At 46.0% G+C, this 17,884-nt stretch overlaps 1 protein-coding gene across 1 annotated transcript in view; it reads right to left on the bottom strand.

Annotated features, from left to right (window-relative positions):
* Dtnb (dystrobrevin beta) overlaps positions 1-17,884 on the bottom strand; it is a 204,364-nt gene that overhangs the window by 33,726 nt on the left and 152,754 nt on the right. Inside the window, exons 12-15 of the mRNA XM_059248686.1 lie at positions 15,821-15,908; positions 3,052-3,137; positions 2,058-2,171; positions 22-118 (exon numbers count right to left, since the gene is read on the bottom strand). Of these exons, the coding sequence (XP_059104669.1) occupies positions 22-118; positions 2,058-2,171; positions 3,052-3,137; positions 15,821-15,908 (385 nt within the window). The remainder of the gene's footprint in view (positions 1-21; positions 119-2,057; positions 2,172-3,051; positions 3,138-15,820; positions 15,909-17,884) is intronic.

The following is a 17,884-nucleotide window of genomic DNA, read 5'->3' as shown; positions in this document are numbered from 1 at the left end:
GGAGAGCACACAGGTTCTTACCTTTAGCAGCTTCATCAGGCCCTCCAGCTGTACCATCAGCTCCCGCCTACTCTCCTGCAGCGCTGACATCCTCTGCTCCAGCTCATCTTTCCTTTGCCTGCCCGGGAGGTGGACGGAGGAACTCATCAGAAACAGAGACTTGTGATTGGCAGGTCCTGAACTCATATGGACAGGTCAAAACCAAAAAGGCACGAAATACCTACAGGTGAACCCGCCTTGTTTTGCTGGAGACACGTCTCCTTCATTTCATGCTGACCTTAAACTCTATGCAGCTGAGGGTCCCTGAACTTACGATCCTCCTGCCTCTACCTCCCAAGTGCTGGGGTTACAGGCATGCACCACCATGCTTGGTTTACGCTGTGCTGGGACTGAACCCAGGGCTTTGTGTATGCCAGGCAAGCACTTTGCCAGCTGAGCTACATCCTTAGCCCCGCTGGTCTTATTATCTATGTAGATGGCTTTACCAGTTTCTTTCCATTGTAAGTAATTCTGAACAACCATTTTCCATTCCAAAACCCTAAAGAAATTCTTCTGTGTTTTCTCTCAGAAGTTTTCAAGTTCTGTCTTTCTGTTTAATTCATCTGTGATTGGCTTTGTACTGTGTGTGCGCACCTGTACAGACAACTGACCTAGCCCAGTGGTCAAACGTGCCTCCTTGCCTCATGCTACAGAAGCTGTTTCTGAGTTAGACTCCTGACTTCTCAAACCAGAGATCCCCCTCGGACTTAAACTCCTGCTTCTTGCTACTTTGTGTGGCATCTCCGGAGCCAGCTCCAGCTGACTGAATCCGCAGTGCTTTTCAGGTCCTTATACCACCGTCACCAGACCCTTCCGGTAACTACAGTTCTGGCAACAGATTCCAGAGCGACGGTTTCTGCTTTTCTAGAGATAAACGGTCACCTGTACCTGAGCTGAGCGAAGGGAGTGAAGCAAGTGCGTCCTAAGCTGATGGATGACTCTTCTTACCCTCTGCTGGAGTCAGCACCTGCTTCCTCAATCTTTCTTAGTAAAGCACTTACCATGTGACCATCCCAAACATGTGGCAGTGAACAATGGGGCCACGAAACAAAACAAAACAAAACAAAACAAAAAACCAGCCTAACTAAATCACAGACTGAAATGAAGCTTTTTTTCCCCCTCAGAGATAGGGTCTCACTATGCATCCATGGCTGGCCTGGAACTTATGTAGACCAGGCCGACCTTGAACTCATAAAGATCCTCCTGCCTTTGCCTCAAGTGCTGGGTTTAAAGGTGTGCACTGACATGTCCAGCCTGCAATGAAGCTTTGGGGGAAGGACACTCGGAACTGGCTAATTGTATTCATCTGAATGGTTTCAGTTCTTTATGCTTTATTTCTTGATGATAAAAATCTAAATGACAGGATACAAGCAGAGAACCAATAATCATTGTTCCCTACCTAACTGAAATCATGGTTAAGGATATAAAGAAAGCACCTGAAAAACTCCGCTATTCAGCTATGTGTATCCCAGATGCTAGCACATTCATGAGGAAGTATGAGGTGGCCATGGTGGTGCAGGCCTACAATCCTAGCCCTGGGGAGGCTGAGGAAGAAAGATCACCACAAGTTCAAAGCCAGCCTATACTACATAACACTAAAAGTTCTAGGCCAGCCTGGGCTACAGAGTGAGATCTTATCTCCCCCTCCCCCTCCCCCAAAATGAAGTATCAAATGCAGAATTCTAAATGCTACAACAGAAACAGCAAGGCACACTATTCAAGAATCTGGAGCTCTGGTAAGAAAGAACTAAGACATCGGATTTGGTTTCCATATGGCGGGTTTCCATGTCTCCACTTACGGGAAACACACGTGCTTCTGCGGTAGAGAGGAAGATGACTCGTTACAGGTCTGGTCATCCTCATACCATGTTCTCCAGCGTGGTGGACGGAACTCTCGGGCAGTCTGTGCTGACGCTCCAGGTTCTGCCATTGAACAGATCCTATCCCACTGGGCTGGCTTCCCCGTGCAGACACCCCACCAGAGGCTGCAGCCTGGGAGCAGGTGCATGTGTGCCTACCTCAGCAAGCGCAGCTCCGCCAGCAGCGTGGGGTTCTGCTGGGCCTTCTCGGGAGTGGGCTGGGAAGCCTGCTCGTGTTCCAGCCGCAGGCGCTGGATCTCCTGCAGGATCTCTCTGGGGGTGGCGGGAGACCCTGTTAGTGTCTGATGTCTCCTTCCCCACGTCTTTACCCCTTGGTGCCTCCTCTCCCTTCCGTTCTGAGGCAGTGGATACCTTCTCAACAGTTCCCCCCGACGGCTCCTCGGGTGCTCTCCCCACAGACTACGCTCTTCTCAAGACCTGAACCCTCTCCAGGAAGGGGAAATGGTAACTGGGACGTTTTATTTACCCTGCTCCACTTCAGGGAAAGAGAACTCTTTGCAGCCTCCCAATGTGGGTCGTATGTGGACTTCCCAACTCTCGCTTGACTCCTGCCATCTCCTCCCCAGTGCTTGCTACACAAGGGTCAGTCCCCGTATCCTAGTGTCTACCTCTTGCTTCATAGTGGTGTAATGTGTAGTTCCCTGGGCCTTTTAGCAACATTTAAAATGGCCTTTTACGATAAAATAAGACTGGATACATGTAGTGTAATAGACCATGAAGAGATGCTAAGACAGAGCAAAATGCTATTGGGGACACACTGGTGGGTGGGCAGGGTCCTCAGACAGAGCCTCTCTAGAGGTAACAGGACGGAGCGTAGGACAGCGTGAACGGACAGCATGCAGTGTCTCTCCCAGTCCTGGGCCACTCCTGTCTACTGAGGAGCCGTACAGAGCTGGGTGTGGTGACCCATCCACAATCCTAGCACTTGAGGTGTAGGTAGGGGGTGGGCAGGAGCGTCCAGACAGCCAAGTCAGCTTGCGTTACACAGTGAGTTCGAGGTCAGCCTCGGTTACAAGGGGCCGTTTTACAGAAGCAAAAAGAACAAGCGAACAAGCCGCGTAGTCTGTGGGGCGATGAGGACCCCACAGAAGGGGACACTGGCCGTAGGACACAGGTGGGAAAGCATTCTCACCTGTTCTTGTTTTCCAGTTCTAAAATGAGCTGCCTCTGTTGTTTGTTGGCATCGAAGTTGAAGCTGGCATCCGTGGGAGGTCGGGTCTAGGAGAGGAGAGGTTTTTGTTTTTGTTTTGTTTTTCTCCCAAATTCAAGTATCCAGAGTCTGAGACTGACTGATTTTTTTTAAAATCAATTTTTGAGGTTTCGTTTGCATACCATAAAACCTATCCAATCCAACGGTCTTAGCAGATTTAAACATTTGTATAATCAACCGCCACAATCCAGTTTTAGAACATTTTCCATCACCATAAAATAATCCCTGAGGACAGTCTGTCCTCAGCTGCTGCCACCACCGCCGAGTGAGCTGGAGTGAGCTCAGGCCACCGCTGGGCACCGACGTGTGGGGTGTCTACCTGGCTCTACCTTCCCAGAAATGTCACCCAACAGAATCGTTCTGTGCATAGTTCTGGTTCTGAAGGAGCAGGAGGGTTTTTGGTGTCCACTTTCGTTTACTGCTGAGGAGTACTCCCTTGCTTCCAGCTTCCAGCAACTACAGATGAAGCAGTAATGAACTTTTACTTACAAGTTTCTCTATCAATAGACACTTCGTTCTTTTACTTTGCATGTGCACGTGGTGCGTGCGTGCGTGCAAGCGCGCGTGAGTGCTATGGTGTGAGGTGAGAGGACGTGCGTGTGAGCTGTCCCTCTCCTTCTACCACGTAGGCTCCAGGACTGCACTTGGGCTTGGTGACGAGAGCCTTTACCCACTCAGCAACCTCACCAGCCCCAATATATGTTTTATTTCTTTTCAGTGAGCATGCTGACATGGAACCGCTGAGCCGCATGCTAGCTGTATAAACAAGGTCTGAGGAACTTTCTTTCATACTGTTTCCCAAAGTAGGTGAGCCACCTTATCCCCCCCCCCCATGAGGACTGAGGATTCCCATTTCTTTTTTTTCTTTAAGTTTTGTTTTATATATTTATGTATATGGGTGTTTGGCTTGCATGTATGTCTGTGAACTACCTGTATGCCTGGTGCCTACAGAACTCCTGGAACTGGAGTACCAAATGGTTGTTAGCTACCACGTGGGGGCTGGGAATTGAACCCGGGTCCTCTGGAAGAGCAACCAGTGATCTTAATGTCTAAACCACCTCCACAGCTCCAATGTCATAGCAGTGTCGCTGAAACCTGTTAAGATCTTCTTGTTTCAACATCCTTCCTGCAGGGTTTCCTTTTATTTAAGTAGAGGTGAGCTTACATCTCATAAATCTGTCCCACTCCTTTTTCAGACAGGAGCTTGTGCTGGCCTAGAATGTCATGCAGCCAAGGATGATGCTGCACTTCATACCCTCCGTCCTCTACCATCCAAATGCTTACAGGCATCTGCACCACACCTGGTTTATGCTGCACTGGGGTTTGAACCCAGGACTTTGTGCATGCTGAGCCAGCACTTACTGACTGAATCAAAGCCCCCGTCCCTGACCTTTTCAATACACAGTTTAGTAGTTTTTTATTTTTTATTTTAGCCAGTTGTGGTGGCACATGCCTTTAATTCTAGCACTAGGGAGGCAGAAGCAGACAGATCTTTATGAGTTCTAGGCCAGCCTAGTCTGCATAGTGTAGTTTAGTAGTTTTTAGTGTGTTCATGAGACTGTGAAGCCATCCCACCCTCTAGTTCCAGCAAAGTTTTACTACTCCCAATAATCCCTTGCCCATTAGCAGTCGTGATCTAGTCTCCCCTGCCCTGAGAACCACGATTCTTTCTGTCTCTGTAGTTTCACCGGTTCTGTATATTACACACAAACAATCAGTAGCTTTCATGTCTGACTTCTTTTAACTTAGCAAGATGTGTTCAAGCTTCCCTCGTATTATACCACAAACAAGTATTTCTTTTTTTATGGATGAATAATATTCCACAATATAAACATACCACATTTTCCTATCAGTTGATTTACATTTGGGTTGTTTCCAAATTTGTGTAGAAATATGTTTTCTCTTGAGTCCTCATCTAGAGATAAAACTGCTGAGCCACATGCTCACTGCCTTCTGAGCGACTGTCTTCCTAAGTGGTTGGACTAATTCCACCAACACTGTAAGGCATTTCTCCTTCCCTTCCTATGCCTGCCAACACGTGTTCATTTTTCCGAGGAGTCGTTCTCATGGGTGCAAGGGTATCTCATTGTGGGTTCCTTTAAGAACTGTAATGCTGAGCACACTTCGGGTGCTTGGTCTTTATTTGTGCTATCTTTGGAGAGACCATGCGGGTGTGATTTGTACCCTTGTTAGCTCCTTCAGGAATATGGTAGAAAATAACAACAATCGTTTAGAAACAGACCCATACACACACTGCACAGGGTGGGTCAGGGCCCGGGGACGTAGCTCAGCTGAGAGAGTGCTTGGCCTGCATACATGATCCCCAAACATCCCAACATCACCTAAAACCAGGTGTGGTGACACATACTTGTAATCCTCACACTCAGGTGGAGGCAGGAGGATCAGGAGTTCAAGGTCATCCTCAGCTCCATAGCCAGTCTGAGGCTAGCTCGGGCCATGGGAGACTGTATCTAGACCGCCCCCACACCCTACCCCAACAGTATTTTATTAGCCAAGGGACACAGAAAGGACAGGGGACGATGAGGTGGTGCTTCCCTTTGACTCAGCAGCTAGAACGGGAGCTCCCAGGTAGGCTCTGTGCCAGCCACGCTTACTCTGTGCCTTCCCTGCTCTGCCTCAAGCACGACCTACAAGAAGCAGGAATCTAACACCCTGCCCGGAGCTTAAAGAGTCAGAAACTCAGTCTTTCCATAGGGTGTTTTCTAAATAAACAGGCAAAACAGCACAGCCGATCTGAGTTTCACCAGGTCACCTGACAGTTTTCTTCTTCAAATGAAAAATAAAAATGAAAACAAGATAATTTTCTTCTTTCCTTAGAAGTGTGGACCAGCAGCCCCCTGAGCAAGGATTTAGAGTCTTGTGAGAACTTGGGCTGAGCGTCACAAAAATGGCCTGAGAATGAACCTGGCTACAAATAATCAATTTCTAATTAAAAAAAAAAAAAGTGGAATTAAAAGTTATAGTTTCTGTGAGGGTGAGAGCAGGAGAAATTAGAGATGCAGGAAGGACTTGCATCCTAAGAGAACAAGCATGGTTGGTGTTAGTCACTGGAAGTGTCTAAATAACCTCCGGTACTTTTTGTGTCTGACTGTAGACCTACTGTCTCCTACAGTGGAGGCTGGAGTGGGACTCCAAAGCCATTAGTAGAGACCCCTAAGCAGGCAAGATTCCTTAGCTCCCAGAAGCACTGTTTCTCAAACAGAAGTGGGCAAGCAACAGTTCCTGCCGACAGAACGGGGTCTGGGCTTCCCCACCTGCCTGGACTCACAGAACCTCCAACCCAGTCCCAGTGAGTGTCTACTGTGGCCTGTCTCCTTTGGTCAAAACGTAAATATAAGTGGTGGCACACACCTTCAACCTCAGCACTCCAGAGGCAGAGGCGGGCAGATCTCTATAAGTTCTTGGCCAGCCTGCTTGCTCTACAGAGTGAGTTCCAGGCCAACCAAGGCTATACAGTGAGACCTTGTCCCAAAAAACAAAACGAAAACAGTAAATATAGCCTAGGTACTTTTCTCTGGGTGTGCCCTATTTAGACTGTAATCCCCACTGTGAAGTATTAAAGAGGGTGGGAACTCCAGGGACCGTGGTATTTTGGGACAGGACTTTTGAGAGGTAATTAGGACTCAAAGAGGTCTTTAGAATGGAGACTCCATGACTCAATCTTGGTGGCTTCCCCAGGACTGAATCCGATAGGACACACATACATTCATCTCTGTCTCCTGCAGTATGATGCCCTGGGCTGCCTCAGGACCCCTCCCCTAAGAAGACTGTCACCAGATGCTGGCCCTTGACCTTGGACTACCAGACTAGTGAGCCCAAATAATTTTTTGTTTTGTTTTTGTTTTTGTTTTTTGTTTTTTGTTTTTTGAGACAGGGTTTCTCTGTGCAGTTTTGGTGCCTGTCCTGGATCTCGCTCTGTAGACCAGGCTGGCCTCAAACTCACAGAGATCAGCCTGGTTCTGCCTCCCAAGTGCTGGGATTAAAGGCATGCGCCACCGCCGCCCGGCCCAAATAAACCTTTTTTATTGATCACTACCTTGCCTTGGGTATTCTAGCAATGAAAAATGGACTATTTGCTATCTCAAACACTATGGGGGGGGGGCTCCTTAATAATAATAGTCATGATATAATAAGACAAAGGCAAGTCTCCCTTCCTGAAATATCTTCTGGACTCTGAAGAGGCTGAGACAGAAACAGAATGATCAGTTCATAAAGACACAGGATACACTGCCTAGAAGATACCCTAGGCAATTTCTTTCAAGAACGAAATCAATTTATTCATTTCCTGGCTCCGCAGCGTCCAGACACTATTCAAGCTAGTGATGCCGGGGTGAATGAGAAACAACCCTCACCTCGTGGAGCTGACATTACATCGGGGGAAGATCAGAAACCAAAGAAATAAAAATGAGTAAATAAACACACGCCAGCAGTAACAGGCTCAGGAAGAAAGATGGAGACTGGGACTGAGGTTCCGCCAGTGAGGTGCTTCTGAGCATGCGCAGCAAGCCAGACGAGCAGGTGCCCTAGAAAGAAGGGCGGGCGCCAGGGCAGCGGGCCCTGCTGAGGCCGCTTAAGGGCTTGAAAGCGAGGCAGAAGAATTTGGTAGTCAAGAGTTTATCAGTTCCCATGCGGTCATTTCAGCACAGAGCTGAAAAGGGAAGCGGGAAGGAAAGAACGATCGCTTCATGCAAAGCAGACAAGTTGCGCTTAGGAGACCTCATCATGAAACTATGCGTGAGTGTACACACAGCAGTGCTGGGACTTTCGGACTGTGTTCATGGTTCCCCATTCTAACCTACTTTTGAAAAAAAATGAACATTTTAAGCAGACAATAGGAAACATATCAATTTCCTTAAGCTCACACTAATTTGTTAACGGGACTCTGAAGTATCTTTACACAAAGTGCTTGTCATACTTCACACTTCAGTAAACAGCTCTTTAAATATTTAGAGCCAACCTCTGATCAGCTGGCCAACCTCTCACTCATGGAAGAGGGCTTCTATTACAGGGCAATTCCTTTAACCAGAGGCTGACCTCTCTTTTCCCAGAAGGCCTCCAGGTGAGGAAACTCTGGCCAGATCTGGGGCTGTGGAGGAGACCCGAGAAGCTCAAACGAAACAGCAAACTAAGCCCAGGGCAGTGGCTCACACCAGTAATCTCAGGACTTGGAAGGCCGAGACAGGGCGATTACCACAAATGCAAAGCTAGCCCGAGCTACGCAGTGAGCTCCAGGCTAGCCTGGGATACCGTGTGAGACCCTGTCTTGGACACAAAGGCTACAGAGATGGCCGAGTGGTTAGGAGCACTGGTGAGTTTAGTTCCTAACCCCCACATAGCGGCCCCTAGGGGTCATTACTCCAGTTTCCAAGATACCTTAACCTTCTTCTGAATGGACAAAACCCCAGCATCTTAGAATGCCTCCTATATGCTTTGGGCTTTGTGTTTAGATTTTTATTTATTTATTTTTTTATGCGTATGAGTGTTTTCGCCTACATGTATGTCTATGCACCACATGTGTGGCAGTGGAGGTCAGAGGGGGAGTCAGGTCCCCTGGAGCCTGCCGTATGGGTGCTAGGAGGCAAACTTAGGTCCTCTGAAAGAATGACTCAGTGCTCTTAACCACTGAGCCATCTCTCTAGCACCCCCCCCTCCTCCCCTCCCCTCCCCTCCCCTCCCTTTAAGGCAGAGACAGGCAAAGCCTGCTCAGTGGGTGAAGGTACCTCCCACCAAACCCGATGACAGATGTTCAGTCTCTGGGACCCACATGGTGAAAGAAGAAACTGAGTCTTACAAGTACTTCTCTGGCCACTACAGCTCCCCCAAACAAACAAAACAATTCTTAAAAGCAAATCAATTGAAATCCCAGCACTTGGGAGGTAGAAGTGGGAGGATTATGAATTCAAAGTCATCCCTGGCTCCATATCAAGTTTGAGGCCAGCCTGGGGTACATGAGACACTGTCTCAAAAAACTCAACCCAAACAAAACCCCAAATAACAACACCCCCCCCCTCAATTTACTTAGCAAAAACACTGGTGATATGTATGTTTAATACCAATGCTGCAAAGGTGCAAGGTGATCTTCACCGACACATGACGTCACACAGACCTGTATTTACTCTCTCAAGTCTAGTGCAGACCTTCAGCAAGGCGACTCAACTTTGCTGTGTCTGTTTTCTCATTTGTAAATCACATTAGGCATCTTATCTGTCTCCTAAAGTTGTCTGGAGCTGGAGAGATGGCTTGGCGGTTATGAGCATTTGCTGCTCTTCCAGAGGACTGGAGTTCAGCATCCACAATGGGCAGCTCCTAAATGGTAACTCAAGCTCCAGGAGATTCTGATGTCCTCATTAGGAGCACACATGCATGCATGCATGTGCATACACACACACACACACACACACAGAGACAGCACTGACTACAGAGTAACCTAGTTCCAGCCTAGACTAGACTATGTAACAAACCATGTGGAGTGGGGGAGGGGAATTTTAATAATGAAGACTAAAGGCTCCATGTGAGAATGTAGAGTGGGGTCCACTTAGGTTGCAGTCCCTCTCCTCCTGGGAAAGACAGTGCTTCTCAGACATCGGCATCCTCTCCGGTTCAAGAGTCTCACGGAGCTACACCACGTTTATGGAGGAGGAGACACATCCAACAGATACAGGGTAAGAAACAAGGTCCCTCTGACGGAACTGGGCAAACGCTACACGTCCACAGCCAGATGGAGCCTAGTATGCATTTCTGTAGCCTCCTGAAAAAGAGACCAGTGGCTTTGACCTGTATGAACCTGACAGGATGAGTCCAAAGAGATGTCCCCGAGAGCCATTATACTGTCTTCGTACCCCTGGGCAGTGTGCCCACAATCCCACCTCCTAGAGGACAAGCGGAGGGTTATGGGTTATTAACCTCTCCCCGGAATCCAATAATGCTGTTTAAGATGGTGTTTCCCAGGCTGGCTGTAAATCAGAAGACATCGAATTTTCTTCCTTTTTTTTTTTTTCCTTCTTCAGTAAAGACAGATGGGCCCTAAACCCAGAGGCTCCCTTTCAGTAGGTCAGAGGCAAAGCCTACACATTTTAAAGTGCTTCATGTATGATTATATTATGTGGCTGGGTTTTGCAGGGACTATTTTAGCGGGGCTTGAAGTCATTATGCGTGTGCAAAACCCAGCTCAGATACTGTTGATCCCTGAAGTTTGAGAAGACATGGGGATGCTCCTGAGGTGGTGTGCCCCTTGAGTAACTGTGACAATGAGGCCACAGTGGTTGGGGTGCGTGTGTGGCCGAGGCCTCTCAGAAATGTTTAAACGTGAGGCAGAATGGTGATGGGCAATGTTTTCCCCTCCCCTTCCCCGTTTCCGTAATGGGTTTAAGTCTTTTATTTTTGTCAAGAGAAAACCCTTCAAAGTAAACAATCAGCTCGCATCCAGTGCTGGGCAAGTGACAGAATTAAGACTCTGCTGTTACTGTTATGACTCACCACACAGCACAGGTTTTTCCATTTCCTTTTTTTTTTTTTAGAGACTTAGGCACTCTAGGAAAACAAATGAGTCCCCCTGGCACACCTGAGACACCCACAGTGCCCTTCTTCAAGCGTCAGCCTGGGGTGCTGCGGGGTCTGTCGGGCACCAAGGCTGAAACCGCCCAGTGGCTCTGGGGCAGCGCTCTGCGGGGTGTGTGCCGCCTGCACAAATGATTGACCAGCCTCTCTCTGTGGAAGGCGGCCTGCGAGAAAACAATCGATACAAGGCCTATCTGGTGGGCTATGAACAAACTCTTCAGAGCATTACACCCACTTCATGCAAAGCACTTGTATCAGGGTGAGATTAGAGGATTAGGGGGTTTGTGTCAGGCAGAGAGCTGGTGAGGAAGAATCCCCGAGAGGCCCGATATTTAGAAGATAGCCATACTTGGCAGAATAAACTAAGATGAAAGGGACCCTTTCAGCACTTGGCCTCCAGCTCCTCTGAGCTGTGATCACTGTCAGGACAATTCAACGGCAGGCAATGGAAGCCAGCGGGTGTAAACATCCTTATCTGGGTTCATGGCAAAGGAGACCAGGACCTGGGGTGAAAAGGCTTTGCCTCTTATTTACAGTGTTTTAAAGCACCCTGTGGGGTCAACCGGGCTATCTCACGCAGTCAGCACACTAACTGGGATTCAGGCACGGTGCAGCCCATCTCAACTCACTGACTCATGAATGTGATTTCTAAAATGGCTTGACCGGTGGTGACCGACTGACCGACCGAGGGCATGTGTAAGGTTTACCCGCCTCTCCCACACTGCTCTGCGTTTCCCCTAGACTGTTATTTCTTCCACTCCACCAACCTTTACAGTTGCAATATTGGAGTCAGCTGTGTGGCCCAATATTAGATTCTCAAGAAAAAAAAAAAAGTCAACAGGGATCATTTTGGGGAGAAGAGACACATCAAGAACCTTCATTAGCAGCTTCGGCAAGCAAGTCTACCTCCTCCTGAGGAAGGAAACCTAACTGGGTACACACTGTCAACTCTGACCATGTTGCTTCTGCTTTGCTTCACTTCTCTCCAGGACTAGCCTCCAAACCCTGCCACCTCCACCCCCGGACCTTTACAAAAGCTGAGATAGTTTTGGGAAAGCCTGGTTCTTTTCACCGGGAAGTGTCTGAGAGTCCGAGGTTTTGGTTCATCTCACCTAGCATCTCATTCTCTGCTTTTCTTTTCTTTTTCTTTTTCTTTTTTTTTTTTTTGGTTACTTCTTTTCATCCAGAACCTTAACCTTCAACAGTTAAGTTATCAGTGTTTGAGAGATAAAAAGAGCATCCCCGGCCCAGCTTAACCACTTAGAGACTGCAACCCTGGGTGTTTATCTCTCAGGCCACAGGAAACAGGGCTGTTCTGAATAATCGATTAGCTAAGATCTGCAGAGCACTTAGGGGAGTGACTGCCACCTAGTGCACAGTCAGGAAGTGTGAGCCATGAGTACTGCTCTTTTAACATGCATCATCACCCTGTGACCTTCCCAAGCCGGTTGGAGTATGTTTCTCCTTGTCCCTTTACCGTTTTAACCAGCTCTTCTCAGCGCAGTAATGACACTCAACTGTTTTTCCCTCTAGGGAATATTTTTAAGTTTTGTCAAAAACGTCAGCAACACAGGATATACTCAGACATTGTATCTTTGAATAAAGCTTTCTTTCCCCACCATTTATGAAAAATCATCCCGTTGTCGCTGTGGAGAAATTACCAATCCTTTGTAAACAGTACGTTCGTTCTCTCTCTCTTACTCTTGAGGTCCTGGGGATGGAAGCCAGCAACTGTGCAGACAGGAAAGCACTCTAAAGCCAAGCAGCAGTGCCTCCCGCTATCATTTGTGACTCCGAGAAGAACCTCCTGAGGACTCATTTTAACCATTAACACCTACAGGATGGCTAACAAACACCTGTAATTCTAGTTCCAGAGGATCTGATGCCTTCTTCTGGCCCTTTCCCACACATGCATGGCACACAGCTGGAACACGGTCCAAGAATGGAGTTGTGTGAGGAGAATCCTGAGTGCTTGTGAGAAAACTCCAAGGAAACAAGACAAGAATTTTGTGACCTAAGTTTCTTCAAAAACACAAAATTGTTTCTGGAATGTGCTTTTGTGTTCCTCCAAAGTATAGCAGATAAGAATGAGTTTACTTCGGATTATTCATTACAGCTGTGTATTATTACTTGTTTATATGCCGCTATGGAAAAACATGGTTTTGCATGAACAGCTTGTCTGCCACATGCAGCTTGTCCTTGTGATTGGACACTTTACTCATGTGATTCCTCTTAACCCTCAGAATATAAATTGTCTGTTGTGTTGTGGAATATTAGTTTAAGGTGTGTTGCATTTGTTTATGCTGTGGAACATTTGTTTAATGATGCAAAGATGTGTTGCACTCTTTTATGTTGCATTTGTTTAACTCTGTGAAGCTGTGTTACTTTGCCTGTCCAAAACACCTGATTGGTCTAATAAAGAGCTGAGCAGCCAATAGCAAGGCAGGAGAAAGGATAGGCGGGGCTGCCAGGCAGAGAGAATAAGTAGAAGAAAATGAGAAGGGAGAGGAGTGAAGAAAAGGAGGAGAGGACACCAGGGGCCAGCCACACAACCAGACACAGAATAAAAATGAAAGAAAAGATGTATAGAAATAGAAAAAAGTAAGAGCCCAGAGGCAAAAGGTAGACAGGATAAGAAAAGCTGGCTAGAAACAAGCCAAGCTAAGGCCAGGCATTCATAAGTAAGAGTAAGACTGTGTGACTATTTAGAAGCTGGGTGGTGGGCCCCCAAAGAGTAAAGAGTAAGGGAAAAAAAAAAACCCAACTACACTGATGTACTGAATAAAACTGTATATTGCATGAGACATTAGTCCTCCTTATTTATCAGCTCTATTTATCCCAGGTCACACCACCTCTAGAGCAGTAAATAGTACACAGATACACATGTAGGCAAAAAACAAAACAAAACAAAACATATACATATATCCATATACATAAAATAAAAATAAATCTTTAAAAAATTATTTCCCTTTCCTGACAGAATTGCTTTTGTGTCATTGTTGGGAGTCTATTTTATGGATTTCTTGATTACTAGAGCTTTATAGCAGGCCTTGGTTTCACCTAGGGTGACATTTGCCAACTCTGTTCTTTTTCAAGATGGACATAGTTACACTGGGTTCTGTGGTGGTGTGAATAGGTATGGCCCCACAGATTCTTGTGTTTGAATGCTTGGTCCATAGGGAGGGGTACTATTAGGAAGTATGGCTTTGTTGGAGTAAGTGTGGCCTTGTTGGAGGAAGTGTGTCACTGTGGAGGTGGGCTTTGAAGTCTCATATGTGCTCAAGCCACGCCCAGTGTGGCATGCCTCTTCTACTGACTGCTTCTACTTTTACTGGATCAAGATGTAGAACTCTCAGCTCCTTCTCCAGCACCATGTCTGCCTGCATGTTGACAATGAACTGAACCTCTGAACTATAAGCCAGCCCCAATTAAATGTTTTCCTTTGTAAGAGTTGCCGTGGTCATGGTGTCTCTTCACAGCAATAGAAACCCAAACTAAGACAGGTCCTTTAGTTCCCTAAACATATTTTAAAATGAGTTTGCCAATTTTAACAACAAACAGAAACCTGTTGGGTATGGCACAGTAACACATGCCTAGTCTACCCAGGACGTTAGAGGCCAGCTAGGGTGGTTATATACTTAGATTCCTAAACCCCAACCAAAACCAAATACCTGTTGGGCCTCTGACTGGTATTTCCTCTGTAAGTCAGTCTGAAGATATACACTTATGTCAACACCAAATCTTTCAGTCAACAACATGGCACACCTCAATTGACATAGGCTCTCTTTCATTTCTTTTAGCAGTGTTTTATACCTTTCGGTCTTAAATCCCTTTCATTGTTATTAATCTTATTGTTGGTGGCGCTGGAGACTGAATCCAGGGCAAGCACTCCAGCACTGAGTCATACACTCCCAGTCTCTTTACACTTTTATCTTGTAGCTCTACCGTCAAGTGTTTGCACAGGTTTTAAAGCACTCTCTGGAGACGATTGTGTTACTTTCAAAGACCATTGTTCTTCTTTTCCGAGTTTCTGCTTTGTGTTGCACTGGCTAGGACTTCTAATGCAACTAACTATAAACAGAGATAGTAAAATTAGACCAGGAGGATGTATAGGGAGGAATGTTCCAGAATTTAGTCTTTAAATGTTGACACTAGTGTGAGGTTTGTGTGTTTAGGCACTGTTCAGGGGAAGAAGTCTGTCCTACGTCAGATGCCTTTTCTGCATCTACTAAAATGATTTCACAAATTTCTTCTTTAAATTGTTAATGTGAATTACACTGATTCATTTTAATATAGAATATAAATTTGCATACCTTGGATAAATTAAGCTGATCATGGAGTATTCGCCTTTTCACATTTTCCCCCATCCTTTAAGCATGATAGATTCCACAGTAAAGTCATCAGGGTATGGAGTTTTCTTTGTGGGAAATTAATTATGAATTCAATTTCTTTAACATTTAACTTATTTTTTTTTTGCCTAATTTTCATGTTATTTTTGTGTATGTGTCTTTCAAGAAATATTCACATTGCACCTGTGCTAACCTCTTTTTTTTTTAATTTTTTTTTTTTTTTGAGACAGAGTTACACTGTGCATCCCTGGCTGGCCTGGAATTTCCCTTTGTAGACCAGGATAGGATGGCTTCAAACTCACAGAGATTGACCCACCTCTACTTCCTGAGTGCTGAGATTAAAGGCATTCACTCCCATGCCTGGCTGGGTTATTAATTTTATTGAAGATAATATTTCTTCTCCTGCTTTCAATTTCTGTGAGATCTGTAGTGATATCCCTTCTCTCATTCTTGACATTGGTAATGTGTACTGCCTCTCTTTTTCCCTTGATTGGTATTGTTAGGAGTTTACACTAAATGTATTGATATTTTTGAATAACTAGATTCTGTTTGATTATTTTTCTTGATCTGTGTTTCAAAGAGAACATTACAGATAAAATTAAAAGCTCCTTCATTCTCTTCCTCCACAGCCCCCTACTTCTATTCCCCAGCAACCCCCTCTCATGAGTGTCCCAATTACTGTTCTCCTAAGTAGTATGCATACTTAATGTCTATTCAAATGACGCTACACTCTGGCACTCTCCTGGCATCCTCCAGTCACGTACCATGTTTCCAGCCTCTGCAGCCAGTCGGGCAGCATAACGTGCTATAAGCCGGTGCTCCTCATCCAGTCGGCTAGGACTGTCCAGGACACTGCCAAGGAGATAAAATGCAATAGGTGTCTGTTAGACATCTCTAATTCTTCTTCTGTTCCTCAAGGAGAAAGGCTTATGACTAAGAATGATAATAACAAGTAGACATCTGGGTCACAGACACTCAGTCTTCTCAGACGAGGGGATTCAGGGAAATAATGAGGCTGCAGATACCATCCCCCATGCATCCACATCAGCAAAGGGGCAACTTCTTTCTGAATGGAGGGCTGAAAAAAGACATCCTGCAAAAACCCGAGATGGGGGTTTCTAACCAAATGTTTGGGAAAACTAACTTTGTAGAGCTAGGTCTTAAGAAAACTATGGGATCACAAAAAACAGACAGCTGAGAAAATACTAACACTGGCTGAAGGAAGAAGGAGAATCCCAGCCAGGGTTGGCCAAGAAGACTGTCAAGTTGCAAAGAGTCCATGGTACTAGACATTCCCTTTGAACACCCTTTCTCCAGCCGTACAATGCTCATTTCACACATGGGTCCAGTTTGAAGTGAACTAGCCCATCCTCCTCCTCCTCTCCATTTTTGGGGTGGGGGTGGGGGTGGGGATGAGTTATTTTGAGTTATTTCTCTATTGCCCAGATAGATCCCAATTCTCCTGCCTTAGTCTCCCCAGAACAGGGATTACAAGTGTATGTCACTGTGTCCAGCCTCATCCATTATTGTAACAATCTGAGGACCCATGCAGATGAGGTACCAGATAATATGGTACCGGATAAAAGAAAATCAGCTCCACAGATATAGCTGACTTTTTTTCTTTTTCTTTTCTTTTCTTTTTTTTAAGTCAGGCTCCATTCTGTAGCTCAGGCTGGCCTTGAATTCACAGTGAGCCTCTTTGCCTCTCTCTCCTGAGTGCTGGGATTACAGACATGAGCCACCATGTCCACTAAGAAGCTTTAGGGAGATAGGGATAATGATGATGACTTGACCAGAGCAACATGGGACGTTAAGGTAAGAGGATCATAAGTTCAAGGTGTGCCTGGACCACAAAATGAGTTCAAGGACAGCCTGGGTAATTTTTTCCCCAATCAAAAGTAAAACGAGGGCTAGGGATATTGCTTAGTGGTAATGTACTTTTCTAGCACATATAAAGCCCCCAGGTCAATCACTAGTGCCATGAAATAAAACAAAACAAAACAGTCATTGGTTTGTTATCTGTCTGTTCCAGGCGACTTACAGTTTTATAATCAGCCAAGAAATCTCTGGTTCCTTCCACAATGCATAATGGAATAAGAGGCAGTATGGGGTTCATTTCCTTAGACTGTAGACCATAGAGGATGCGGTACTCATCCATTCCTCTTGCTCTTTCTGAACCAGTGGTCACCAATCCTTGCTCAGGGACTTGAGGATGCTAGCTAAACCTGTCATAAACTCATGGGCTGAAATATCAAGCAGCAGCCTCTGCAATATTCTGCTACCATGGGTTACCACGGATGCTTTCAAGCACCCTGAGCAACTGCCTTTACTGACAGAACATTACTTACCCTGCCTGAGATAAACAGTTCTGTTCTCAGACACCAAGAGGCTGGGAGAAGTACACAGATACCATCTGGTGCACAGGGAAATTCTCTGACAGAGTATGCGATTATCAACTCCTTTCTCCCGCCCACAGGAGAAGCCCATTAAACCCACCTGGGAGTTTGTAGGACCTGATTGTTCCCCCAAGACTTTAAGGAGAGGGAAATGCCCCTAAATAATGTTGCTGCTTAGTCATACTGGTAATTGGAAATAGTATGAAATGCAACCTTTAAAATAGTCCTTTTCGTTTATGTATGTTTTTACTTTTGTGTGTGATGTGGATGCATGCGTGTGTGTTGGCAGGCTACGACGGCATGCCAGTGGAGCTGGAGGACAATGTTTAGGAACTAGTTCTTTCCTTCTACCGCCTAGGTTATCATGTTCATCTCCAAAGGCCTTTCCCTGCTGAGCCATCTCCCTGGCCCCAAACGGTCCTTTCCCTATGC

Source organism: Peromyscus eremicus, chromosome 22 (assembly GCF_949786415.1).
Source record: "Peromyscus eremicus chromosome 22, PerEre_H2_v1, whole genome shotgun sequence".
Classification (NCBI taxonomy): domain Eukaryota; kingdom Metazoa; phylum Chordata; class Mammalia; order Rodentia; family Cricetidae; genus Peromyscus; species Peromyscus eremicus.
Note: the sequence above shows the minus strand (reverse complement) of the source record. Positions and strands in the feature narration are given on the sequence as shown.